This window comes from Periplaneta americana, chromosome 16 (genome assembly GCF_040183065.1).
Source record: "Periplaneta americana isolate PAMFEO1 chromosome 16, P.americana_PAMFEO1_priV1, whole genome shotgun sequence".
NCBI lineage: Eukaryota > Metazoa > Arthropoda > Insecta > Blattodea > Blattidae > Periplaneta > Periplaneta americana.
The window spans coordinates 19,480,917-19,508,664 of NC_091132.1; the positions used below are offsets into that span (position 1 = coordinate 19,480,917).

A 27,748-nucleotide genomic window follows, 5' to 3' on the forward strand; every position below is an offset into this window, starting at 1 on the left:
AGCTACAAAGTTCATGTACTGCCTTGAGCAAAAATTCTTCTTTGCTGCCACCAGTCTGTACTAGAGTTCTTCTCTGTTCCATTTCCAACACCTAAATGGCATATTGAATCAAAAAGTTTCACAATATCAAATAATAACGTTGCTGTAATTTATTTTTAACAGGTTATATTTCTTCCAAAGAAAATATACAGCACATTCTTTCTACACTTTTTACATTGTAAGTACTAAAATTACTCAAAAACGAAGGCCACACTTTAAAATTTGCGTATTTTGTAAGTCTTCTTTTATTGGTGCACTTTGCAATAGCACTGCACAAAGACTTGTGAACTTTCTGAATAGCATTCTATAAAGATTCCTTATATACATCATAAATAATGCATGGCAGTTTACTCTTCGTCATCAGGCAGTGGTGAAGGAGAAGAAGCAAGAAGAAATAGAAAAGGATGAAGAGAAAAACAAAGCACAAAAAAGAAAAATGACAGGGGAATAACACAATTCGTATAATTGCGTGAAACATTTATGCTGTTCGTGATTGTTATTGTGAGCATAGTTGGAATTGTAAGGATGTTTGGGATATGAAATAAAATTCCGGTAAGGTGAACTGGGGTAAGTGTAAATTTGGAGCAAGTGTAACCCATGCCATTAAACGCGAAAAGGCGTGTTTGTAAAGTGGCGCCAACTAGAAACTACTTCACATATTTGGTAATTTTGATTTATTATTGGTAAAATTTGTGCCAGCATCCGCGGTTATACAATTTCTATTCCACAAAAAATACCCTTAAGATGATTAATACTATTTATATCCTTCTCTATCATATTTATATTATTAAAAAAATTAAGGCAAAACTACCACTTCTATATTCAACATTAAAACCAGAAACCAATTCAAGTAAATTTTGTAATCATTCAATTGAATTTCTTGTTTGTGTTGGAAATAAAATTAGTTCCTATCCTTCCTTTCTTGAGTGGAAACGTTTTTGCGCCAAAAATATAAAATTCTTATTCAATGTGTCTTTTGATTCTTTCAATTTGTCTTAAGCAAAAGTTCTTAGGAACATAAAGAATGATTTTTATTTAGTTTGTATCATTTTGTCATTTAAATATTTGCAGTGTATTAAATGCCTAAAATATAAAATTCTCATTCTATGTGTCTTTTGATTCTTTCAATTTGTCTTAAGCAAAAGTTCTTAGGAACATAAAGAATGATTTTTATTTAATTTGTATCATTCTGTCTTTTAAATATTTGCAGTGTATTAAATGCCCAAAATATAAAATTCTCATTCTATGTGTCTTTTGATTCTTTCAATTTGTCTTAAGCAAAAGTTCTTAGGAACATAAAGAATGATTTTTATTTAGTTTGTATCATTTTGTCATTTAAATATTTGCAGTGTATTAAATGCCCAAAATATAAAATTCTCATTCTATGTGTCTTTTGATTCTTTCAATTTGTCTTAAGCAAAAGTTCTTAGGAACATAAAGAATGATTTTTATTTAGTTTGTATCATTTTGTCATTTAAATATTTGCAGTGTATTAAATGCCCAAAATATAACATTCTCATTCTATATATCTTTCGATTCTTTCAATTTGTCTTAAGCTAAAGTTCTTAGGCACATAAAGAATGCTTTTTATTTAGTCTGGGTGTCATTTTGTCATTTAAATATTTACAGTGTATTAAATGCTAAAAATATAAAATTCTCATTCTAAACAGAATGTAATGTTGTTTCATATCCACTTGGCCAAAGACATATTCAGATCTTTGCTGCATGAAATTACTTGGTTACACTAGCCCCAGTATTTGGGGCAAGTGTAACCTATGAACCGACAAATATGTTTTGTGTTTGTGGATCTTAACTTAATAACGCAATTTTTCTTCCTTTTCACCCTAGTTAGATAAGGTATTGCTGGTCACCTGTTCAAATTTTAGACAAATTTTAATTTAAATTCAGTAAGTTATTAAATGCCAAAGTTGAACTATTAAATTGATGGATTCTGCTTACTTCTACTTACCTTACTTCTTTTCATTTCTGACTTTATACTCCCCACATTAAAATTAAACGAGGCAGAGTCTTCTCGTTAATTACTTCACAAATGCTTCCTCATTCAATGAGGCCTAGTCTCGAGACAACAATGCGACTGATAGTCGAAACGATTAACACATCAATATGACGCCAATTAGTTGTTTGAAATTATAATGAATAATAATATGTCATCACAGAGAATTGGATTCATCTGGAAATTAATACCACAGTTAAGTACTTTAGAATTAGACTATGTTAAATGAATTATTTCTATCTGTATGCTCCCCGTATTTATCAATCACTCTCATTTGTGTAAGAATAATAATGAATTTCGGTTATTTCCAAGAAGTCGTCGCTGAACAATTCACATCGTTTATAGTTCACTTCTATTGTTACACAACAAGATGGATGCACTGAACGATTCACATCATTTATAGTTCACTTCTGTGAATGATTCCATTGTCTATTGTTACACAACATTTCAAGATGGATGCTAATGCTAATGTTGCCCTATAAACCAATTTTCGGCAATCTAATGTAAAAGACTGCCTACAAATATTTGGAAAGTTTCAGAGAAAATACACAAATTCAATCTTCTAACACGATTTTTTTGTTTTTAAATTAAGTAATTTGCTGGGAAACATCGTTAGATATAGGCCACTCTTACACTAAACCTGGAGTAATTTAAGCTTATTAATCAAATAAATGATTCTACTTACTGTTTTTTATATGCTCACCTATATGTAATTTCAATTTTATACATATTTCATTGTTATTTTCCATCCAGAGATCATTAAGAACGCTGAATATTACTTAATATCTCCTATCTTTCTTCAAATAGTGTCCATATGCCATGTTAATTTTCATTTGTTTTCATAAGTTAACAATGATGCACATTGGGAGCAACATATAAGACATTATTTTCCTACACAATCCATGCTATATTCACGTTGTCTTGAAATGATTAATCGAAGATGGTTTGCTTATTGTTTATTACACGCACATTTGTATGTAATTTCTATTCCATACGTTTTTTTCTATCCCCCAATCATTAAGAATGGTGAATATTATTCATGCTTGTTTCCTGTATTTCTTAAAATAATGTTATGTGGCATGTTAGTTTTTATTTGTCGTTATTTACGTAAAAATGATGCGCCAAAAAATAAAAAATAATAATTTCGTACTCACTCCACATCCTATTCACATTTGCTTTTCATTGATTTATTAAAGAATGTACCGGTATTTAAAAGACTAATAATTTAGAAACATGTTACATAAATCACCCTTGTGCCAAAAGACAATGCTCCCTGGACCAAATTGTCGTATTTTGCAGTGGTCGTCAGTACTTGCTGAAATGGGTAATAATAATATAATATAATTATGTTGTACATAGCAAGATCGATTATTCAATTGATAGGATATTTCATGAGGTTGTCATGACTGAGATATCTATTGTCAATTGCTTTTATTTGTCAGAAGGCCTTGACTGACGGGTATATAAGGACTGGCGCTCTTAGGGGTGGAGATCGGGGTTTGGGATGGCCACAAGTAACAAGAGGAGAAGGGAGAGAGACACCTAGTAGATAAAAAGAGAAATACATTTTTAAAGATTTATATCGTTCACTAGATGAGTTGATTCAACTAACCTGGAAATAATGTGAATCGTTCAGCGACAACTTCTTGGAAATAACCTGAATTTCATTATGATGTCACATTCATAATATGTTACAGAGAATTGGATTCATCTGGAAATTAATACCGTAGCCAAGTACCTTAGAATTACAGGCTACTATGTTAAATGAACTACTTCTGTCTTTATACTGCCCGCATTTATTAATCACTCCATTTGTGTAAGAATAAAAATTAATTCATTATCATATCACATTCATTTGTTTCTCCTTTATGTTTTATCACAGCTACCTGGATTCGAAATACTCTGTTTTAAGACATCACAATTTCAAGGCCTACTGCAATTAATGATGTGTATTAACAGAAAGTGTGACCAGACTTCTCGAATGTCAAACATATAAATGTTCCACGTTAAAAAGGGAATACAGGGTAGGGGTAGGAATAAAAAGAAGCAGAGGAAGAAGTTTTAACATCTATATTCGTCTGACCTCTAATCTACACAATTCGAAAGCATATTGCACTTTTAGTTCTAATTTAAAACCTGCATAAATAGGCAGCTGTAATATCACAGAAATTCAAAGAGCACAATAATTAATTAGCCTAAAATATCTAGCATTTTGAGTAATATACATTTTTTGGTGTTGATCTAGCTTTCAACTAGCAATGAGAATACTATTAGTCATAAATTATTGCGAAGCTTATAGCGAAGTCTAAGAGATATCAGATATCAGCTACTGAACATTTAGAATAAATAAAATCCACCACTCAGGAAAAGTTCACAAATCTACAGACATCCCATAAGGCTGTGTGTTCTTGAGTACTGCAGTGTTACAATGCTCGCGTTCTTCTATTAAGTACAAATACTGCGTTTTGTGTAACAGCTATTCTTCAAACCTACTTATCGATGTCTTTCCCACTGCTCCCAGTATTCCCTTGTTTGCATCTCAGAAAGTCTTGAAACAGTTCGATCAAAAGCAAATATTTCTTCGTCTCCAGTAAAAATACTTGCTGATGCATTTTCCTGAAACATTAAATTTTATGATTACTACAACTACCACTTCTACAACCACTATCACATTATAGTGGAAGTAAAACAACAACAAACGTGTGACATCTGAAAGTGCCAAGGATTTTCACGGCAAAATTCTTTCTCTTTATGACCAATAAAATGCTATCATTCTCTCTTCTCTCTATAGATTGTAGGTGAAGGGAAAAGGAAGCACTAGCATTCTATTAGCCCCAAGGAGAAGGGAAAGGGACATTACCATGGAAACCCTTGATGCCTTCAAATATCACAGTTTTGTTATTGTTTTTATTATTATTACTAGCCATACCTGTGCGCTCCGCTGCACCCGTTAGAAATAAATATAAAGTAATTACATAATTAAAATAGGACATTTGATCCAGGGAACATTCGTGTTTGATAGAAGGATAAATCGTTTAATATGTTGCTTAATTTAAATTGTATTTAAAATATTAAAATGCGATCATTTTGATCCAGAGACCACTCATTTGGTGCAATGACAATTCCTTTAACATGTTTCTTAATTGTTATTAACAATTATTTTTGGAAAAGCGAAAATTAACAGACAAATTTTGGCTACAGATTTATTATTATGTTTATATTATATTACATTATGAAAAAGTGTGTTGATAACGGATGTGCTCGAATTAGAAAGTTTTTAATTTGTTATGGGGGCTCTTGAATCTCTGGAGGAATAACTTTTACAACAGCGCAACATAATCTGCTTCGCTCATTACCCAATTTTTTTGCATTGCATTTATTGCATATGTATTTTATGTATTTTAACACGATTCAATTGGGCATAGTTAAAATTTGAATTATAAAATAATGGATTGCTAAGCTAACGTACTATTACTGCATACTAAATCAATACACTCTCGTTGTTCGTTAATTCTCTGAGATAAAAATGAATATGTTCATAAACATTATTATAAGAAATACAGGAAATGAATATACAGAATAACCTATCAAGTTTTATGTGCATAAGAAGCTATTTTAATCTTACCTGTCCTCAATTCACTCACAAGTTACTGTAATAACATTATAGCATTATGTCCATCCAGAGAAAATACACTTTCCAATGATGAAATAATAATTAATTATACAAATCGGTTAATTTAGCTTCTGATATTACTTCATACAAGCACAGAAACATTGTCTGTAGGCTATGTTTCATAGCTTTCGATTGTTGTGTCCAAGGCCCCTTATAGACGAAGTCATTTGTTTTTTTTATTTCAATACACCGTCTTAGATGGCAGTTATTTTAATTTTAAAACTCATTTATCTCATTAAATATCAGTCCTATCAAAATTTTTCAGCGAATAAAACTTATCAGAAATCATTTTTAAAGAAACTTTTGTTATGTAACATACTTCACAAAAATCAATAATAAGCGAGATATTTCGATTTATTTAATTCAGGCCCCCTTATAACCCCCCTTCTAAATAACGTATTTTGAATGCCATATAGCCTATAATCTAAGTTACAACGAACTTAATTTATATTCCAATTTTCATCGAAATCGGTTCAGCCATTATCGCGTGAAAAGGTAACAAACATACAGACAGACAGACAGACAGACAGACAACATAGAAACAAAAATTTCAAAAAGCGATTTTCGGTTTCAGGGTTGTTAATTATATATGTTAGGACAAATTATTTTTGGAAAATCGAAAATTACCAGAAAAATTTCGGCTACAGATTTATTATTAGTATAGATTATCATCATTATTATTATTATTATTATTATTATTATTATTATTATTATTGTTGTTGTCACTATTTACATATCACAGATATTACGCCATTATTAATAAATTACATAGCACTTACAGATCCATGTTGAATATCCAGGTCATCCATAAGCTTTCGGTGCTCATCTGAAAAATCTTCTTCTTTTTCTGTCAAGAACAGTTGTTTGTGTGAAACATCAGACGAAATCACCACTCTCACCTGAAAAATACAGTAATATAATGTTTACTTAAGAAACTAATATAGGGTGATCCATTTGTGGAGCTTGTTTCCAAAAGGTACCAAATCCACAATTTTCGAAAAATAAGTTACATATGCCAGCACATTCTTAGCTACCTCTAGAACGGAAACACTAATCATTTCTCTCAAAAAAGTACCAAATAATGTCTCCAGAAGTCACTGAAAACAGTGTTTTACAGCAGAAAATACCACATCCATGCTGACCTTGATGCCAAAACATACCAAATCTCTAGCGTGTTCCTATTGGTTCTCGACTTTGCGTCACTGATACGTCACGAGTCATGCAGCAATTTCATTGGCTATTGTGGTGGCATGTTAGTTGTTTGGGCTATTGTGACATTAACGAACTCCCATTATACAGTAATATTATAAATTCTGAGTCTGTTGTTAGTACAGAGGATGAGGATAACATTGATGTTAGACTACCGTATTTGCTCGCGTAATTTGCGCCCCCGCGTATTTTACGCACCCTAATTTTTAAGGGATTATTTTGAACTTTATTTTGGCTCCGTGTATTTTGCGCACACATTTTACGTACATATTTTTTTCAGTGTAGTAGGGATTTTCCTTCCCTACAGTCCATCGTAGGTCATTCACCAGCAACTGAAGTACCTGCTTCAGAAAGAAACTCCAAAGTCCCGCTACTTTAACAATGCTTGTCCTTGGTAGAGACAAGTTACCGGTATAGAAAATTAGCCCTAACGTAAATACTTTACCTATACATATAGTAATTGAGATAAACTCAGAACAGGACCTCTTATTTGAAAAATCCGCATATTTTACGCACCCCAATTTTTCAGTGGCCAAAGTTAATTAAAAAGTGCGCAAATTACGCGAGCAAATACGGTAATTATGATGATTAGAACAAACATAGCCTAAATTTGTGAAATGAAAAATGTTTAATTATGTATTCACTTTTACAGTAATAGTAAACAATTCCTGTACATCCCCATTCATATTTACTAAATTATTTCATGCCAATATGTACTTCATCCAATTTTTTGCCAAAATGTACCACATCCAAACTAAAACCATTAATAACTTCCTGTAAATGTGTGACATATCTTAAATATATGCCTAAATATGGTTGGTGACACATAAAGAACAGGGACATGAAGCCATAACAATATATAATATTTTCTTACAGCTATTAGAAGTTTTTTTCATTTCCTGTAAAATTAGGTCTGTTGGATTTGGTACCTTTTGAAAACAAGCTCCACATTTGGAAAGACATAAAATAAAAACGTGATAAAATGAGAACTGTTGCTAAGTTATTTATTGTTAAATAATTTGTATATGCATTCTAGAAGAATGGAAGTTTTGTCCAAATTAGCCCTCAATGTGTGTCAACGTGTCCACCATTCCAAACATGACACAGTTCATATCTTGAGGCTAATTCCTCCCATGTGTGGTCTAACACCTCAGGGGTAACTTTCTCAAAAGCTGAGAAAATCTTTGCTCTGAGGTCATGAATATCCCTGGGTCACTGTGCATACACATCATTCTTCACGAAACCCCAAAGAAAGAAATCGGGTGGTGTCAGGTCCAGGGAATTTGGAGGCCACATAATTGACTCTCCTCGACCATACACAGGTGCAACATCACATCTGGACCAATATGGAAGAGAACCATCATCACAGCCAAGAATCTGGGAATGACACTGAAAATTTATGGAGTGTGATGCGGCAAAAGTGGGTGGCGAAGCACAAGTGTGGAGGACATTAAACATGTGCAAAGTGCATTTGTCTGAAGCCCTAGTAAGTCCATTCACAGAGCCGCCAGGTAACTGAACTTGCTGCATTCGACTGTCCACAAAGTCCTTCGCAAGAATCTGAGGCTCTTTGCGTACAAAGTTCAGCAATGCAAGCTCTTCAGCCAGATGATCGTCCATGCCGCACAGCATTTGCTGTTGACATGCTTGTTAGAATTGACGCCAAGGAAAGATTCCTTTGGACAAATTCACCTATAGCATAGATCAGCCTTCCTACGACACATCCTGGGCAACGATTCTGTTGGTAAATTGGACTAGACAACTAGTTTCACATGGTGAATGACGAATGACCCACCATTAATAAAAAAATTTTTACAGAACTTAGAGATCTGTAGCATCAAGATAATCTTAAGGTTCTTTGTGCATTTTAACAATTCTTAGTTTTCTATCAACACTTACATGTTGTATAGAAAAATTTGTGTAACAGTCCACCATTCTGTATGTGAATAATATGAAAAAGCACCACAAAATATCCAGGCTATTTCTATTTTACATTTAAAAATAAAGTCACTCGAAATCTGATTTGAATACTGGATTTGAATTCTAATTAAATAAAACAATTAATATTTATATCTCCCTCTATATAATCATCACTATATAAAATAACCAAACAAGAAATAAAAAAATAAAAATCATTAATATTGAAGGTATTCAATCAAATAAAAATGTTATAACAATAGATCCTGAATTTAAAATAATATCCCATTCAATAAATATGGTTGTTTAGTCAACTGTTCCAATACAGGTTTGAACTTCATAACTAACACCAATAAGGCATCATTCATAAGGCAACTAAGTGAGGAGATATTGGGGTAGGGTAGCCAGTTCCCTTCCCTCTCCAATGCATACATCACTATTAACTACACATTCTACTACTCAGACTTCAGATGTATACAAACAATTGTTCTTCCTCTGACACATATCGTCAAGTGAGATGTACTGCCTGATAATAGATAGACATATCAGCCAGAACCTCAATCAGAGGTAAAAAAAAATAAATTATATCATTTATAATGAAATAAAATCCTAAAAAAAATCCAAAAAAATTCTAAGACTGGATAAAAAAATAAATCTCACAAAACAAATTGACATACTATGTAACACAACCTAAAATAAATTAATTATATCACTGACACCATAAATCAATATTTTCTAATTACCGGTACGTTAAAAACTTTGTAAGTACATAAATGTAAATCTTTGGGCATGCTGAATTAAGATTTTGTAAAAAAAAAAATTAAATTAAAAGTTTTTCTTCAAAAACACTTATTTCGAATAAATCTTTACTAAAAACAAAAATGTCGCGTTATTTCGCGAATTAAAACTTACGATAATTTAACCTGAAACATAAAATTTTTGTATTTATCTGTTGAAAACCTGTATTTCGCGAATCCGTGGTCTGTGAAAACTAGGTATCTCTAACCATAATCATTACACATATTTCACTGCATAGCATAATAAAAAGTATTATAAAGAACGATTGTATTAATTGAGCTTGCCTATCACTGTCATATATCCTCTTCATTCATTTATTCACTAAGTTAACTTCCTTTATAGTTTTAGCTGCACTGCACTTACCTTGTTGTCATAGAATGTATCAATAAGAGTGATGAATCGTCTGGCCTGCGACTTTATCTTAAGGCTCATCTGAGGGATATCTCGAATGATAATTGTATGAAAAGCATGAGACAGCTGAAGATAGTCACTGGCTCCGTGAGGCTGCAACACAATATTTTACAATTGTCTTTAGTTGTCAGTACGTGGCCAATACCAAAGACTTCTATTCATCTTTATTTTATTCCAATAGAGTTAAAACCATGAAGCCTTCTCTTCCACATTACCAGAAATGAAATATACAATGAAACAATAACAAAAGTAGTAATAATAATAATAATAATAATAATAATAAAATCCGTGGTGCCACAGTCCTTGAAGGGCCCAGATCGACCAACTGGCTGCTGGCCTCAAGTTCACATGCCGAAACAGAGGTGGACGATCATCCAACCAGAATAGAGATATCCCCCCAGCCATTATAGCTGGCTTTCACAACTGGATTTCGCTACCTATCATAGATCCCCAAGTGCATCACGATGCTGGGCAGCCATTGGTCCCATACACTGGCCGAAATTTCATGATAAAATTTCTTCCTCCATGAGAACTTGAACCAACATGCATTCCGTAATGCGAGTCCTAAGCAGGATGCCTTAGACCACGACGCCACAGTGAGACAGTAATATTAATGGTACTTCACTTCCTAGTTCTCATACAACAAACACACATATAAATCGACTAATAAGCTTGTCGAAAATCAATGGCAACGTATTATAATATGATTGTTTGTAGTTCGGCTTTTTTGCTCTGTGTAAGTCCTCCTGCATTCCATTGGAGAATTTTAAGGATGTTCTGTAAATGACGTCCTGCAGATGTCCCCGCCCGGAGATCCGAATGGGGGACTAATTAGCATAAGTGTAACCGTTTTTTAAGTGGGCACCAATTTTTTGTTTGTAATGGTGGTTACATCACCCACTCACATAAACCACAGTATGACTGGAGGGCCACACCTGTCGTTGGTTAATGGGTCCATCGGACCTGGCCAGGAGGAGTTTTAGAGTCTACCGACCTTTCTCACAAGCACCACTAGATTTAGAAGAACCAGTTACAAAATCTGAAACTTCCAAACCTGTACTAAAAGCGCTGGCATTAGAAGCTGTGAACAATAGATACCCACCAGAAGAATGGTTACATATCTACACAGATGGGTCTACTATCGATAACAACTCAAGATCAGGAATTACGTGTGCGTTATTCTCATTTTATCAACCAGCAGGACATCATACAACAAATTTTGATGCAGAAATAATGGCTATTCATATCTCACTCCAACACCTACTATACAGAATAGATAAATTTCAAAATGCTGTCATTCTCTCTGATTCCAAAGCAGCATTATATGCAATAAATTCATATAAAATTATATCAATCCAAATTAAAGAATGTCACAAAATGATCCAACAACTTCAAAAACTACAGAAAAGAATTCAATTGCAATGGATATCTGCACATTGCGGAATTGCTGGAAATGAAACTGCTGACTTTCTTGCCAAAAAAGGATCCACTTTAATTCAGAATACAAATACAAGCCTACCTTTTACATCCATCAAAAGACTAATTAATATTTTTTTTTAATCCAATGCCACTAGGTTGTCTTTCCGACATTTCTGGTCTTCTCTCCTGGCCATGGCTTAGTTGTAACCCACTTCTGAGGTTGGGGCACCTGGAAGGCGGAGTTACATTACCCCGATGATGTGATAGGATGATTATGATAATGTGGTGCCAGGAGAGGTCTTAAATCTAAACTTAACCTAAATTCCAGACCATGGATTGTAATGTAAATTATAGTTATGGTGTGACCAACACAGACATGTGGACACCATAATGTATTCACGATTATGTCAACCACATCACAACATATCAACTGCATATAATAAAAATACACATCCATTTTCAGACAAATGCCTCATGTCAACAGACCGACTCTTATTTTTAAGAATCTTCAGGAATTCCATGTCATCATAAAATGAATGTGATCTTCCAATTCAACAGTACTGCAATAAGTTAAGAAGCTTGGGAATTATTTGTAGTCTCCTTAAGCTTCGATTAAACCACTAGATGCAAGTATTTACTTGTCTTTACCTTGTCTTTATAGCGATTTCGTGAATGTTAAATTTTGGTAGATGAAATTATATCTATTATTTGGAATTATTAAAGGGTAGTTTTGAGATAGAAATTATTTCTTTCCTTGGTAGTTACAGCAGCTATAACTAAGAGAGCTCAAATTCCATTTTCTTCATGACTTCCTGCTGCTATAGCCGCTCCATAAGTGACACCAATAAGGCAACTCATGAGGCAACAAAGTCAAGAGATAATGGGGTAGAGTGGCCAGTTCCTTTCCCCTTTCATTGTATACATTGCTGACTAGTAACATATTATACTAATCAGACAATAAATAAACATTATACAAGATTAATACTAAATGTTACAAATGAGGACAATCACCCTCACTGAATGAAATTACTCAGAGACAAGTTAAAGGAATAACAGAAACTACCAGAAGGGAACCAAAATACAGAAAGAACAATGTTATATTGTGTCCCAGAAATGAAGCAGCATTATAATATGATCTTGAAGAATAAAGAGTGAGCAAAGTTAAAAAAAAAAATGATATTTTTGAGTTTCCAAAACAATCTGTTGACACAAAGATGTTGTAAGTATAATAATTAGCAAACCAGTAACTTTTAATTGCAAGTAAACACTGCAGAGAAAAATCAATTCATGCTTTTTTAAGACAGAATAACATTTTAAAAATCGAAATGAAAACATGTTATACAAAGAAGTGTGTACTAAGCAAAACCAAGCACTATGTACCAAAGCCAAAGATAAAAAATGGAGCAATTTAATAATAAAAAAAAAAAAAACAGAAATTATTCCAGAAATCCCACGTAAATCTGCAGTAGCAAAATTCAGACTGCTTACAGAACACGATTATTTGGCCAAACACTTGAATAAAATAGGAATTTACACAAATCCAAATTGCCCTCTATGCAACAAAGAAGAAGAAATGACTGAAGATCATCTACAAACCTGTGAAGTTCTACCTGATGGATCTACCACAGAGAAATATCGGAGAGCAAGAACACTAATGGCTTCGTTGCCAAGGCCCGGCATTAGATAACAACAACAACAACGTATTATAATATTCTACACTACTTCTAGATAGAAGATCATCTTTAATGAGAAACATAAAATATTACTGTAGAAAACTTCTGGCCACACACTATTCTACTACATTCCTTCTATAGTCAGGATCACGTAAGAGTAGTTCTTAAACGATTAATTTGGCCGTCTCTTCAGTGTTGCCAACTAATACCAGATACCACCAAAGAGGGTAAAATCACAATGCTACGTACTGAAATAATAATATATATATTGTTAACAATAACAATATCTTGTTTATTTACCACATCTCATCTTAATGTTGCAAGGTGTTTCCTAAATGGTTCAATAAATTATTTATGAAATATTATATTTTCTTCCTGGATTTCTCGCATATCATGTTGATAATTACGAATAATTAGTATGATCTAATAATACAGTGTATTTTGTCAGGCAACATGAAATTTATTGCTTTCACTAAAGAGTTTATGATTCAAGAGACCTAACCTAAAAATGTATTTATTTACTTGCATTTTCATCAGTTTGTTTTATTCAACGAGTTAGATACTATAGAGAGGCCAAAGACCTCAGAAAGTTGAAGACAATTGAACATTGGTCCGCCATGTTTCGGTTAGTCAAAACAAAGGGGCGTGGCTCGGATATTGTAGGAAATGACTATGATGAAGTTAGTATTATTGTGAATTGAGTTACATATTAAGACTATGTTAATAAGTAAAAAGTAAAATACTTTACTTTACGTTTTATAACAGCTGTAGGCCTATGTTTTATTAGTTTCACTAAATATAGCCCAGATATTAAATGACAAGCTATACTCGATGCAACCAAAGCAAAGCACCTAAAGACGGATGAATTTAATCGGCAGGAGAAAAATAAATAATTTTTTGACTTCGTCACAAATTTAATTACCTTACAGCTAATCTAACCTAATATGAAATTATGTAATTCAGTGTTCACCAGGTGATTTCAAGAGACACGACGTATGTAACTAAGAGGAGTAAAATATAGGAAAGGTAGTGGCGAAAATAAAAAAAAAATCCAGTAATTAAGTTATTGAGAAAAATTAATTTGAAATTGGAATTAACACAGAGAACTTTTGAAAACTGCAATTATTAAAACTACAAATAACCTCTTAGCATGCAACATAATAATTAAAGAATGACACTAATAGAAAGTTACTCATGATCATAACTCACCACATTTATTGAAACAATAAGATACTTACGATTAACATTGTTATCAGAAACAACAGGAGCTACAGCTAGCTACACTTCTTTTCGCGTGATGGAGACATCATGTAGTCTAATATAATTTGAAACAAATATTGTCGCGTGATGGAGACATCGTGTAATCTAATATAATTTGAAACAAATATTGTCGCGTGATGGAGACATCGTGTAATCTAATATAATTTGAAACAAATATTGTCGCGTGATGGAGACATCATGCAGTCTAATATAATTTGAAACAAATATTGTCGCGTGATGGAGACATCGTGTAATCTAATATAATTTGAAACAAACATTGATCTCACACGTGTCTCGCAACTAGGCAGAGGCTTTTGCAGAATAAAACTGTTCTTACACTATTTTGAACAATAATGACAAATTGTGTGTGATGCAAGTGCTAACTTTCCTCTTTGTCAACAAAAGGAGCCCTACGCATTAATAAAAAGAAAATTGGAATAGCCCCTATAAACACAATAAATACTAAACTCTTGATGGTACAAACTTATTAATACAGATATTTCGTTTATGCTCAGTCCGTCTTATCTTATAATTCTCTGCAGCAATGGTACCTGAATTGAGAGGGTTTAATTATCCAGCAACGAATATTATGATTTACGATACATTTCATTTAAATCCGAGGGAATGAGACATTTTTTTTTTGGAAATTTTAAAGCCTTAATTATTACTTTTTCATTTATAAATCAGCTTTTTACAAAACCTATAGCGAAAAGTTTAAATTAAATATTGATGTATCTGAAAAATATAATACATGTACCAACTCGTTGCAGTGTAATTTGATAAGCACTCCTTGCGGAGGCTGGCGGTACTATAGACTGCCATTTTTTTTTTGGAACGATCCATAGTACTGTTGGCCTCCGCAGGGAGCGCTTATCAGAGGTCTTCAGCCTCTCTATAGTATCTAACTCGTTGGTTTTATTGTAAACCGAAATCATTGCTGACAACATAACAGTTAGAAAATAACTGCAGTTGTAGTATTTGTCAGTACCCGAAATTCGAAACGAAGTTGGTAAAAGAAAATTCAACCTAAGAGCTAGAAAATCACTATAATTCACTACCATCTATACTAATAATAAATCTGTAGCCAAACTTTTTCTGGTAATTTTCGATTTTCTAAAAATAATTGGTGTTAACATGTATATTTAACCATCCTGAAAATGAAAATCGCTTTTTTTTTTAATTTTTGTTTGTATGTCTGTCTGTCTATCTGTCTGTCTGTATGTTTGTTACCTTTTCACGCGATAATGACTAAACGGATTTTGATGAAAATTTGAATATAAATTAAGTTCGTTGTGACTTAGATTTTAGGCTATATGGCATTCAAAATACGTTATTTGAAAGGGGGGTTATAAGGGGGCCTGAATTAAATAAATCGAAATATCTCGCTTATTATTGATTTTTGTGAAAAATGTTACATAACAAAAGTTTCTTTAAAAATGATATCTGATAAGTTTTATTCTCTGAAAAATTTTGATAGGACTGATATTTAATGAGATAAATGAGTTTTAAAATTAAAATAACTGCCATCTAAGGCGGTGTATTGAAATAAAAAACAAATGACTTCGTCTATAAGGGGCCTTGGACACAACAATCGAAAGCTATGAAACATAGCCTACAGACAATGTTTCTGTGTTTGAATGAAGTAATATAAGAAGCTAAATTAACCGATTTGTATAATTAATTATTATTTCATCATTGGAAAGTGTATTTTCTCTGGATGGACATAATGCTATAATGTTATTACAGTAACTTGTGAGTGAATTGAGGACAGGTAAGATTAAAATAGCTTCTTATGCACAGAAAACGTGATAGGTTATTCTGTATATTCATTTCCTGTATTTCTTAAAATAATGTTTATGAACATATTCATTTTTATCTCAGAGAATTAACGAACAACGAGAGTGTATTGATTTAGTATGCAGTAATAGTACGTTAGCTTAGCAATCCATTACTTTATAATTCAAATTTTAACTATGCTCAATTGAATCGTGTTAAAATACATAAAATATATATGCAATAAATGCAATGCAAAAAAATTGGGTAATGAGCCAAGCAGATTATGTTGCGCTGTTGTAAAAGCTGTTCCTCCTGAGATTCAAGAGCTCCCACAACAAATTAAAAACTTTCTAATTCGAGTACATCCGTTATCAACACACTTTTTACATAATATAATATAATATAATATAATATAATATAATATAATAATAAGTCTGTAGCCAAAATTTTTTTGTTAATTTTCGCTTTTCCAAAAATAATTGGTAATAACAATTAATAACATGTTAAAGGAATTGTCATTGCACCAAATGAGTGGTCTCTGGATCAAAATGATCGCATTTTAATATTTTAAATACAATTTAAATTAAGTAACACATTAAACGATTTATCCTTCTATCAAACACGAATGTTCCCTGGATCAAACGTCCTATTTTAATTATGTAATTACTTTATATTTATTTCTAACGGGTACGGCCAGTATTTAGTAATAGTGGAAAAATGGTTAAGTTCACCCTTAGGGTATTAAGTAAGCTGATCCGGACTATAGATAGAAGATCAACGTCAAAGATATCTTTGAATATTTTGATGATATCCAAATACTACGCCACTGCCACCAAATAGAAGAAAATATAAAAAAAAATAAAACAATATATATTCACACGAGGAGTTATTTATGTTACTAAATACTTAATAAATCTCATATTCAGCAAGCACATCAATGCTGACTCACAACTATTAACATTCACATTACAATACTACTATATGAGAGCTAACATAATATATAATATATATTTAATAACACTATAATCACATGCAACAACATAATACACAACACAGTTTTTATATGATATCAAACAAACTTAATTTGTATATGAATTGTAAACAAGTCTTCATGTATTTTATTATACCAATATTTGCATTTTAATCACATAATATTTTTAATAGGATCACAAACAAATAAATGAAGGCTTGTCAAATATATACTTCTTGTACTTTTAACTTTCAAGTTTTTAACTCTATTGACATTGATATTCAAATGGTATGCAGAAAAAGAGGTTAACATATTGTAATTTGTAAAACAACAAATGTGTCTCATGATGTCGCAATCAAAGAACAATGAAAACGTTAATATGAACATTAAATTATGTAATATAAAGGAATATGGCATGTTAATTCACTGACGGAAAAAATAATAAATCCACTTAATTGAATTTCAAAGACTTATCTGAAAATTCCCTCAAAATGAATTGCAAAATTGTGTACAACTGTTAAACTTACCCTATCACACAACTCAGAGAATGTGCTGTCTAGGACCTGACCACAAGTCTTGTTGAAAGAAACGTTACGTCCTCTAATGCTAATGGTTCGAGGCCTTATTATATCGTTTTCCAGTGAGCATAAGAACTTGAAGATTTTATCCAATTCTTGATCTGCCTCGCATTCTCCTTTCCTGCAACATTAAGCAATTTGATAAAATTAATAGATGAGAAATTATTTCTTTCCATAGTAACATTCCCATTTACATTACAATAAATCCGCCTTCCAGGCGCCCCAACCTCAGAAGTGGGTTACAACTAAGCCACGGCCAGGAGAGAAGACCAGAAATGTCGAAAAGACAACCTGGTGGCAATGGATTAAAAAAAAAAAAAAACATTACAATAAAATTACAATTTTTTTTTTCTAATGGCAAGTACCCATATAAACCCAGTTATGTAGACCAATTTACCAACAGAGTCATTACCCAGGGTGCGCCATAGAAGGCTAGTCTATGCTACATCTGCAGTGAGACAATTATGGAGATTTGTTGGGATGCCACAGGGAAACTGGAGCTCGCAGAGAAAACCCATTACCTGGACCACAGGCTTCCCCAGCACAACTTAGAAATCGGGGTTAGATTGGGGATCGAACCCGGATCCACAGGGATTGTAAGTCCAGCATTCTAGCCATTAGACCACCGTGGCGACTAAATTACGAGTATAAAATATTTATTTTTCAATTTTACAAAATGTACATATTTTTTAAAAAACGGCAGGGACTGTGTTTGTTGACACAGACGCAATGTTTTCACATAGAATACGTCTGAGGGGTTTGCTGAGCTAGAATGAGACTACAGTGTTCGGTTTTTACAACATTTTATCATTGGCAAGCTTTACATAGGCTAAGACAGATCTATGATGTGAGGAGTTCATTATTTTCGTTCAAACTTCTCTAAACTTTAGAAGCTGGCATTATTCTGGCAGAGGGTTGCCATAACCTGACAGAAGAAATCCGGGACAAATAATGAATCTGTAATGTACATTTTGAAGGTATGATCGCGCCTAACATACCATTAGTTTTGTTCAAGTTTGGATAATTAAATTGCCAATAAATTATACACTATTATCTCTCTTCAGAGTCCAGATATTTGCTCATCATTCTGGGACCATTCAGCTGACATCTCTCATGTTATACGGAAATTGTGTGATTATTCTGGCAGAATTTTCTGATAGCATATTACATCTTTCTCTTGTCATAAAAACACCCATTACACATTTGCAGTATCCTACTCTTAGAAAAATAAAATCGTTGTACATCATCCTAGCATTTATATAATATACCATGCAATCTAGTGAGTTTCCATTACATGAAAAATCTTGTAATATATCTTTCAAATACAATAAAATTCTAGTATTCTTTAGCGAAAACTCACGTAAATCCACAATGTATTCTTTCTTAAATAATACTTGGATAATAAATGTGACGTAATTTTAAGATATTTGACATACTCCGGAATTTTCGAGCTTCTTCGACTATCCAACCAGGACATACCCGGTTTTCCCGGGCATATGGCAATCCTGTTCTAGCAGAACTTGTAATTCTGAATGGAATAATACCAAAACAAATGCTGTAAGATGTGTTGTTTCCGAGTTATGGCCATTCACTGGCAAGTGACACATTTTCTCCCTCTACATTGTCACTACCCCATTACCATTAGACAGAATATAATAGAAAAGAGATAAAGAGAAGAATTTAAATTGTTAGATACAGAAAAACTAATAAAATAGTACATTGCAATACAAGTGTGGTAAGTGCATTATAACAGAACTGAAGAATTCTGTGTCGTTTTTTCAGTTTCTGAGATTCTGTTACACACTTAACACATGTGTACTGCATATTAGTTTTTGGACGATCGTCATTTAAATAAATTTGTTTTTAATTTTGAATCAAGAATAAATTTGTTTGATAAGTAAAAATTTATCCTATAACAAAGTTTGAACGTCGTTGCCAAGGCAATATGTAGGTTATTTTGTTTCAGTGTAAACAGTCATTGTTATTTCTGGTAATGAAATTTGTATTAATCTGATCAATATAATATGAGTTTAATTAGAAGTTTTGTAATCATTTAATCATTATGGCAGAAAAAATGGATGAAGATTTAGTGGATGAAGACACTGAAGAAGCATTGAGGATTGGCTGCATTAAGTTAATACTGGAAAAGTCTAAAAGAAGAAATAAAAATGTGTATTTTTCTAAATAAAGGCTCCAATTGTTTTTACTTATCGCATACTAGTGCCATAAGTAGTTATAACAGCACTCTGATTTCTTTTGTTAGCATAGCAACCAGAGAATGTGCGATATTGTCAACTTATGAAGGATGTTAACAATAGTAAGTATAGTCCTGTCGCTCTAATTTCCGGCAGCCAATCACGTTGCTGGTCGGGTACATTTAAATGTGTGTGTCTTGTGATTCGCTGATTCATTCCTTAAGGCTCGATAAATACATAATACAATCGCGCGCCATTTTAGCTCTTTCGTTGGCGTTCACAGAAAGCACACGAAGACGTTATTTGCCACTCAATTATTTGCTGAATTACATTGCGTTTGATTTATTATCATAGGAGCTGCGACATGATAATGTTTAACGGTGTGGCAAATAGATTCCTCGTATGGTAGCTCGGCAATGTAAGAACAAAAATGGCGAACGATACTACCTACCTAGACTTTATAGAGCCTTCATTTTATAAGACATAAGCAAAGAGGCGGAGTCACGCCGGAAATAACAGCGTCGGGACTATAGATAAAAAAAAAGGCATGATCGTCCAAAACCTATTTTTCGTAACTATAGTTATTAAAGATGATTATAATGAGAATACCACAATAATGATGATGATGATGATGATGGTGATGACGATAATGATAACAATGGCTGATGGTGGTGGTGGTGTGTTGAAGTATCAAAATTAGCACTACTTCAAGAAATACAACTTACACAAAATAACTTTTTTCTTTACCAGGAATAGACTTCAGTCTATAATCGATCCCCGAATCAAGGGATGCCACGTCACAATGCTCTTTCAGAATGCCTATAAATGGAACAAAGTTTGAACGCTGTAGTCCATTTTTATACAGATCATCTGGAGCTCTGTTACTCGTTGCCACAACAACAACTCCATTATGAAACAGCTCGGTGAATAAACGCTTCAGAATCATGGCATCACCAATATCAGTGACCTAGAAAAATACATAAGATCTCTGTAAAATATCCCAAATGTCGTGACGGAATAGGTCTATGTCATATGGACGGCTCAGAACCCAATCACTACTTATGGAGGAAAAGAGAAAATGAGTGTTTTATGAGATAGTTTATTCCAAAATTCCATTAAGATTTAAAAATTAACTAACCAGTTATTCAAGTGTAACAATAACTGAAATAACTTAATACATACAGAAGTGTCAAGTAATAAATGTAACTATTAAGAGGCAAAAACATAAAAAAAATAAGTAATTGATTAACTAGCGGACTTACTCATGTTAATTATGTAAGTTTGTGCGGCTTACAGCTGTTTCGGTGCTTCATCACACCATCCCCATAGCCTATAGATCTCGGCGTCATCTCGAACTTCTCTGCCTGTTATGTGGGTGACGCCGAGATCTAGTAGGCTCTGAGGATGGTGTGATGAAGCACCGAAACAGCTGTAAGCTGCACAAACTTACATAATTAACATGAGTAAGTCCGCTAGTTAATCAATTACTTATATTCAAGTGTTAAAAGTAGTGTAAGCAAGATTCAAAATGGATAAAAAAAATGATTAACTTATTGTTTTTGTCCACTGAACTTTTTTTAAACATCTTTCTGGCAAGTTTAATTCTAGATCTGCTAATCACAATAGTCATCTGTATCATCACTGTGATCATCTCTTTGTTGGGTTTCTGCAGAAGTACTAGTAGTGTATCGACTTTTGAATGATCATTTATAGAATTATCTGAATTAAAAACAATTAAACTTAATGTTGTGATATCACAGTCTAGTATATACAGTCACAAAGCTTGAGTTTATGAGGGTACTAGGAACAATAGACTGTGTCACATTGTCTGTAATGAGACGATAGTAATGATCTTAGTGGTTAGCAACTATCTAGGGATGCATATTTACTACGTACTGAGCTTCGTGACTGTATATACTAGACTGGGGTGATATTCCATTTGCTATTTCAATTTTTCTCTTTGTCTCAGTTTCGTTTTGTTAATTCATTCCAAATTTTCTCTGTATTTGATATTAATATTATGTAATATCTTAGTTTGTTCTGTCATTGTTGGGTGAACTAAGTAAATAAATAAAATAAATGCAAAAAAAAAATACCTCAAACTAATTTGGCTGTGTGTTAGTTCACTTAAAAGTTGTCTGGAGTTATAGGTTACGATGTTTGCAGAAACATCTGAATCAAATACATAAGCCTCAACATCAGAGTACATTTTCTTGACTTAAATTTTATGTGATTCTTTTCATAAGTACTAATATGTGCTCCTCTCTTCTAGTTAAAAATCATACTACTAACTTAATTAAATATGCTCCTGAAAAAAATATATCTTAAAGAATCTCTAAAGCCTAATATCTCAGAATTGGATACTTATAGCGTATTCCAAATCTCAGTGCTGAGCAATCTGATGGCATCAAGGTGTTCCGAATTTCAACGATGACGTCATTGATGCTCCACCGGTGTCACACTGTTCCACCACCTTGCAGAGGTGGTGGCCAGCGAATAGGGATTATAAAGAACGGACACTGAGCTAATTTTCCTGTGTTTTGTTTCTCTGTGTGCCAGCGTATAGTTCCACTTTCAAGCGCTAGAGGTTAGTGTAATCAAGCATACACTAAGATAATAATTGAGAATAGAGTTGAGACACAGGATCCAAACATCGCCTACCTTATTGCATAATCCAGTAACGCTTTCCTTCAAATAAATTCAAGTTAACAGCTTTTTCTTATTTCTCAGTGACAAACTAGTTGTAATAATAATACACTCACGGACAAAAAAAAACCGGACACTTTAATATTTGCTGGTATTTTGCAAAACATTATCTTCTCATACAATATTATGGTAGCCATCTGTTGTTATGGAGACGTGTGTACATTGTTGATTGTTTTTTGTTTTATAAACAAGCCATTACAACCAAATATTCCAATTTTGCTTTCAGAGTCTCAGCTATAACAATTTTGTCTCAACCATTTTGTGCTTCATTATCGTTATCATTCGTTATTTCTTTATTTTTACATTTTCTGAGTTTAAGTGGGGTTGTAACATTTGTCTTAAAACAAGATGCGACCTGAAGATGTGGCTCGAGCTGTAGCCCTTTACGATGATGGACGCAGTGTACGTTACATTGCAAATGTTATGAATATGGCTAGAAGCACAACCCATGATGCCATAAAACGGTATAGAGAGACCCTAGAATATACCAGAAGACCAGGTTCGGGTCGTCCAAGAGCTACAAATCCAAATGAAGACAGGTATATGGTGTTGAGAGTTCTTAGGGAGCGCAACCTGCCAGCTACTAGTGTAGCCCAGCAATTTGTTAACATGCATGGACGCCCAATTTCGGCCAAAACAGTTAGAAGGAGGTTGAAAGTAAGTGGACTGATATCAAGTAGACCTGCAACTGGTCCCAGACTTCTCAGGATGCATCGAGTTGAACGACTGCGTTTTGCAAATAATCACAGGGATTGGAGAAATGGACAGTGGAGCTGTGTTCTGTTCACCGATGAGTCCCGTTTCAATCTGTGCTCACCTGATGGACGTGAAAGAGTTTGGAGAAGGAGGGGAGAACAATTTTCACAGCGTTGCATTTCCGAAAATGTGCCGTATAGAGGTGGTGGAGTGATGGTTTGGGCAGGAGTGTGTACGGATGCTCGTACAGAGTTGATTTTTGTTGAAAATGGAAGACTAAGAGCTGATAGGTATATAAATGAATGTTTGGCTGATCATGTTGTGCCATTTGGCCAATTTGTAGGCGATAATTTTGTTTTAATGCATGATAATGCACGGCCGCATATTGCCCATGAGGTTGGAGATTATCTCGAAGAAGTGGGAATCCATGTTCTTCCATGGCCAGCAAGGAGTCCAGACATGAACCCAATTGAACACGTGTGGGAAATGCTGGGACGGCGTGTTAAGAATAGACAACCGAGACCAGAATCGTTACAAGAGTTGAGGAGAGCACTTGGCGAAGAATGGGAACTTATTCCTCAAGAAGACATTGCTAACCAAATTGAGAGCATGCCAAGACGTATGGATGCAGTTATTCAAGCCAGAGGGGGTAATACCCGTTACTAAAAAGAGTTTTTAATGTTTAAGGCACCATAAAATGAAAAAACAGTTAGACCAAACGATGCCATAGTTATACGCCCTTTGTAAGTTTTTGTAAATTTTCTCATCAGATTTTTTTTTTTTTTTTCAAATGTTGTCGTATAAGGTGCTAAATGAAACATTATTTTATTTAAATGGGTTTTGTTTCATTTTGAAATAATTGGCAACAAAATACAAGCAAATATAGAAGTGTCCGGTTTTTTTGTCCCTGAGTGTATTTTACATTTCAGATATCATAAATTATATTATAAAATAATATAATACATTATAAAATTAAGTATCCAATTCGTTTAATATTTGTATATAATATAATGTAGGTATATGGTTTTACTTCTCATAAGAGCTTTGTTTTTCCATTTTCAGCGCTATCAAATCATTACATGTATTTTAATTGTTGTTGGGATCAACGTCTCAACTCTCATTATAAAGGAACTCTAGAGTCTAGACATTACAGTTAATGAAGGATTTATTATTTTATGGATCCAATTTATTTTATTTGAGTACATAATGTACCTAGATGTATTAATTGTATGTGTCATATTTCCGTTGTGTCGACTGCTAGCTGGTGTGATGTCAGTGCCAACTCTAGGGAGAAAGCAGAATCTCACACTTTAGCTGGCTTGAAGGTCATTGAAATCAGTCCGGCTACATCAAAGGTACCGACGCGAAGTGTCCATTCTTTATAATCCCTATTCGCTGTGGTGGCAGTTTCCAACAGCCGCCATCAGTGAATCTGATTGGTTCTTGTATAGGGCAGGAATTAGCAGACAAATGACATCGTGCACTGTTGTGTCATGGCGGTGTGTTCTCTTTGATTCTGCTGTATTGTTTGTAATGAGCACAATGTAAAAACAATATGTTAATGGCTTATGAGCGAACATGTCAACGGACTAGTTATTACTACCGGTTCAAGAAATAAATTATTTTTGCTCTCTTTTCTTTGAACGAGATGAAAGTACGGAAATTTCGCAAAATCTTGCTAGCATAGCACAGACAACAACTTGTACAGCTGCCTGCCATGACAGCCATCGAACCTCCCAGCAGTTTTTTTCCTATTTTGCTGCAGCATGACATCACTGTTGTCCATCGGTCCCGTGAGATTCGGAATATGCTGTTTGTCACACTGATTGTCTTCTGAGTTGTCCATATTATTAAATTTAATAAACTTGCTAACTTTACGTTACTAATTACATATATTACAATATTATCAGTACAACATTATAGTTTTTCAGTATGTTTTACGCATTATACAACAATTTAGCTCATTGTCATATGTGCAGAAGAATGAGAAATTCTTGCTTATCGAGCAAACTGCCTAATGAATTTTTTGAAGAATTTTTCAAGTGATAGTTGCGTTATTACTATAATTCAAGAAAATAAAACTACAAACAGCAAAATCATTGACAATATGATTAAAGAACTGAATTGTTGTGCACTACGTAAAATTTATAATGAGAAAGCATGTCTCACCCTCATGACGGTGACGTTTTCTTACTTGCCTGAAATTCATCGAAGCAAATAAGCCACGAATTGTTGCTGATGGATCTTGCAACAGGAGGAATGGGATCGAATGGCTGAGGCTTTGTACTCTTGTAATCTCTTACAACGGTCTTCTTCACAGCATGGATTCGCGTATGAACATCCAGCATGAACGAATGGAAATGAACACGACGTTTTCCTTCGACCTTTAACAAGGACAAGTATTTTACAATACGTACTAGTACATCTTCAACTTTAAGAAATAAAAAACTTTATAGTTTAAAGAGGTAAATTTCAAGAAATAACGGTAGTTCAGACTAAGCTAACAAATTCTTAAGCATGTGTAAAAATCTTGTCGGCGACTCTGAATTAGGCCCTAGATTTGATAGTAAAACCAAACTGTATGAAGTAATCTATATATAGGAAACAAAGTCTAGTATAAAATGATAAATTGCCAAACTATAAGAAAATATGGATCACAGATGTTCTAGTTAATCACAAGGAAAAGTCTAACTTTTTCCAATCTCTCAGTATATCGGTATTTTCAAGTCATTTATACCACAGACCGGAGTATGACTGTCTCTAGGATCACTGACCACTGTGAGGATAACCATACGTCATTTTTGCTGTAAAGTATCTAACCAGCAACATAACCTTCGGAAATACATCGAGGGAAAATATACCTTTTTATTATTTTACTCCATGGTAAACTATTAATTTTCACTTCATTTGTACTGTACTTTTGGTCCAGGGGAAATACTATTTTATTCAAAGATTTATAGTACCATTTTTGGACCAAGGAGAGTCCTTGTTTTAAAGCAAAACGGACCTAAGCATCGCCCCAGCTTGTACACTTTAAACTACACAATACGTCCTGCGGGGCAAAATTCCGGCACATCCGGCGACTCTGATATAACCTCTGCAGTTGCGAGCGTCGTTAAATAAAACATCACATTAACGTTGAAGGGTGAAGGTAAACGAAATTTTACATACCATTACACCTCTTTAGCTATTTGCTACTGTGACCAGTGTTTTACAGTGGATTCGTTCGCACATCACTAACATTTAAGTTAAATGTTTGCTAGAGCACAATTTAACAGCAGAAGAAATAATGTAGATATTTCTTTCAGTCATAAGACAAATTATTTGATTTTGATAACGCTATATTGTTGTCATAAAGATTTCAGTTCAAGTGCTTTGAAAACCTGCTGATATCTTAAAATAGATACAATACTAGGCTATGACACCTAAATTTATACATCTCGGATCCATATTTAGCCATAATTTCTAATTAATAACACACAGTTCACCTCCTGTCACACAACTAGCGTAAGTTACACAAATGAAGTTGAAAAAGAATAATAAAACTGTTACATTCACAATCCTGATACCAGGGAATGTACACTAACTTCTCACAATGTCAAAATCAAACGATATACCTCGCAACAATTGTAGAACAAATCCATGAGCATTGTTTTTCCACCACCTACAGCACCATATATATATAATCCTTTAGGGGTTTTGGTCTCTTTTTTGAAAAATCGGCTAAATAATCCATGCACAGGTGGTGTATAACCTTGAATATTTTCATAAACATGTTGCAAACCTTCCATAATTTTCGTCTGATAATCATCATACATTAATTCCCTATTATTAATCTTTTCTTGCAGTGCTTGAAGAGGACCTCTTAAGGTAGATGCTTTCTGTAGACCGTCATCTGGTGTGGTCTTCAATTTATGCTGATGAATATTACACTTCTGCCTCAAACGATATGCTGCAGACTTGCTGGTTAACACAAATATCCGGTTGAAATTTTGCAAATTTCCATTACATAAGTGTAATATTGTGCCAGTTGGATATGCCATTATTATAGCAGTGCCAGAGAGCCGTATTACCTAATAACATTGATATTACTGTTCTTCCTGGTTACCTAAAATTAGAAACAAAACAAACTAAAATAATTACAACTCAATACAACTACGACAACTCAGGCATTTCCAATAAAAAAAACTGCACAAAATTTAACTTACTTGTATTTGGTTTATTGACAAAATTGTATTCTCAACCCGTCTGCTGCAGCTCCATCTCTCCCTCTCCTCGGCGCTCTTACGTCATGTCTTTTCGTCTTTCATTTCTACGTATTACCCTATTACCTAACCGTTTCGCTCATGGATAAAATCACAGACAAAATTAGGATAAGTACTCGTCCATGATACCATATGATCGTATGTTGCTA

At 33.5% G+C, this 27,748-nt stretch overlaps 1 protein-coding gene across 2 annotated transcripts; it reads right to left on the minus strand.

Moving 5' to 3' along the window:
- Positions 1-148: 148 nt before the first annotated feature.
- Positions 149-27,748, minus strand: LOC138716392 (putative ATPase N2B). Of its 2 annotated transcripts, none has more exons than XM_069849427.1 (8): positions 27,543-27,748; positions 26,952-27,442; positions 25,533-25,718; positions 20,658-20,899; positions 17,687-17,858; positions 10,014-10,154; positions 6,506-6,625; positions 149-4,669 (listed from the first exon to the last, which is right to left on the minus strand). In XM_069849427.1, exons 2-8 carry the CDS (start codon positions 27,375-27,377, stop codon positions 4,547-4,549), a joined length of 1,410 nt encoding a protein of 469 aa, XP_069705528.1. In that variant the 5' UTR covers positions 27,378-27,442; positions 27,543-27,748; the 3' UTR covers positions 149-4,546. The 2 variants fall into 2 exon arrangements, with proteins under 2 accessions (XP_069705528.1, XP_069705529.1); XM_069849428.1 differs by having other exon boundaries at positions 26,952-27,464.

Excerpts from the sequence above, each read along its gene's own strand:
- LOC138716392 (XM_069849427.1), bottom strand. The coding sequence starts at position 27,377 with ATGGCATATCCAACTGGCACAATATTACACTTATGTAATGGAAATTTG. Across the intron at positions 20,900-25,532 it reads TTTGCTTCGATGAATTTCAG|GTCACTGATATTGGTGATGC; the intron begins GCAAGTAAGAAA and ends GTATTTTTCTAG. Across the intron at positions 6,626-10,013 it reads ATACATTCTATGACAACAAG|GTGAGAGTGGTGATTTCGTC; the intron begins GTAAGTGCAGTG and ends TGTATTTTTCAG.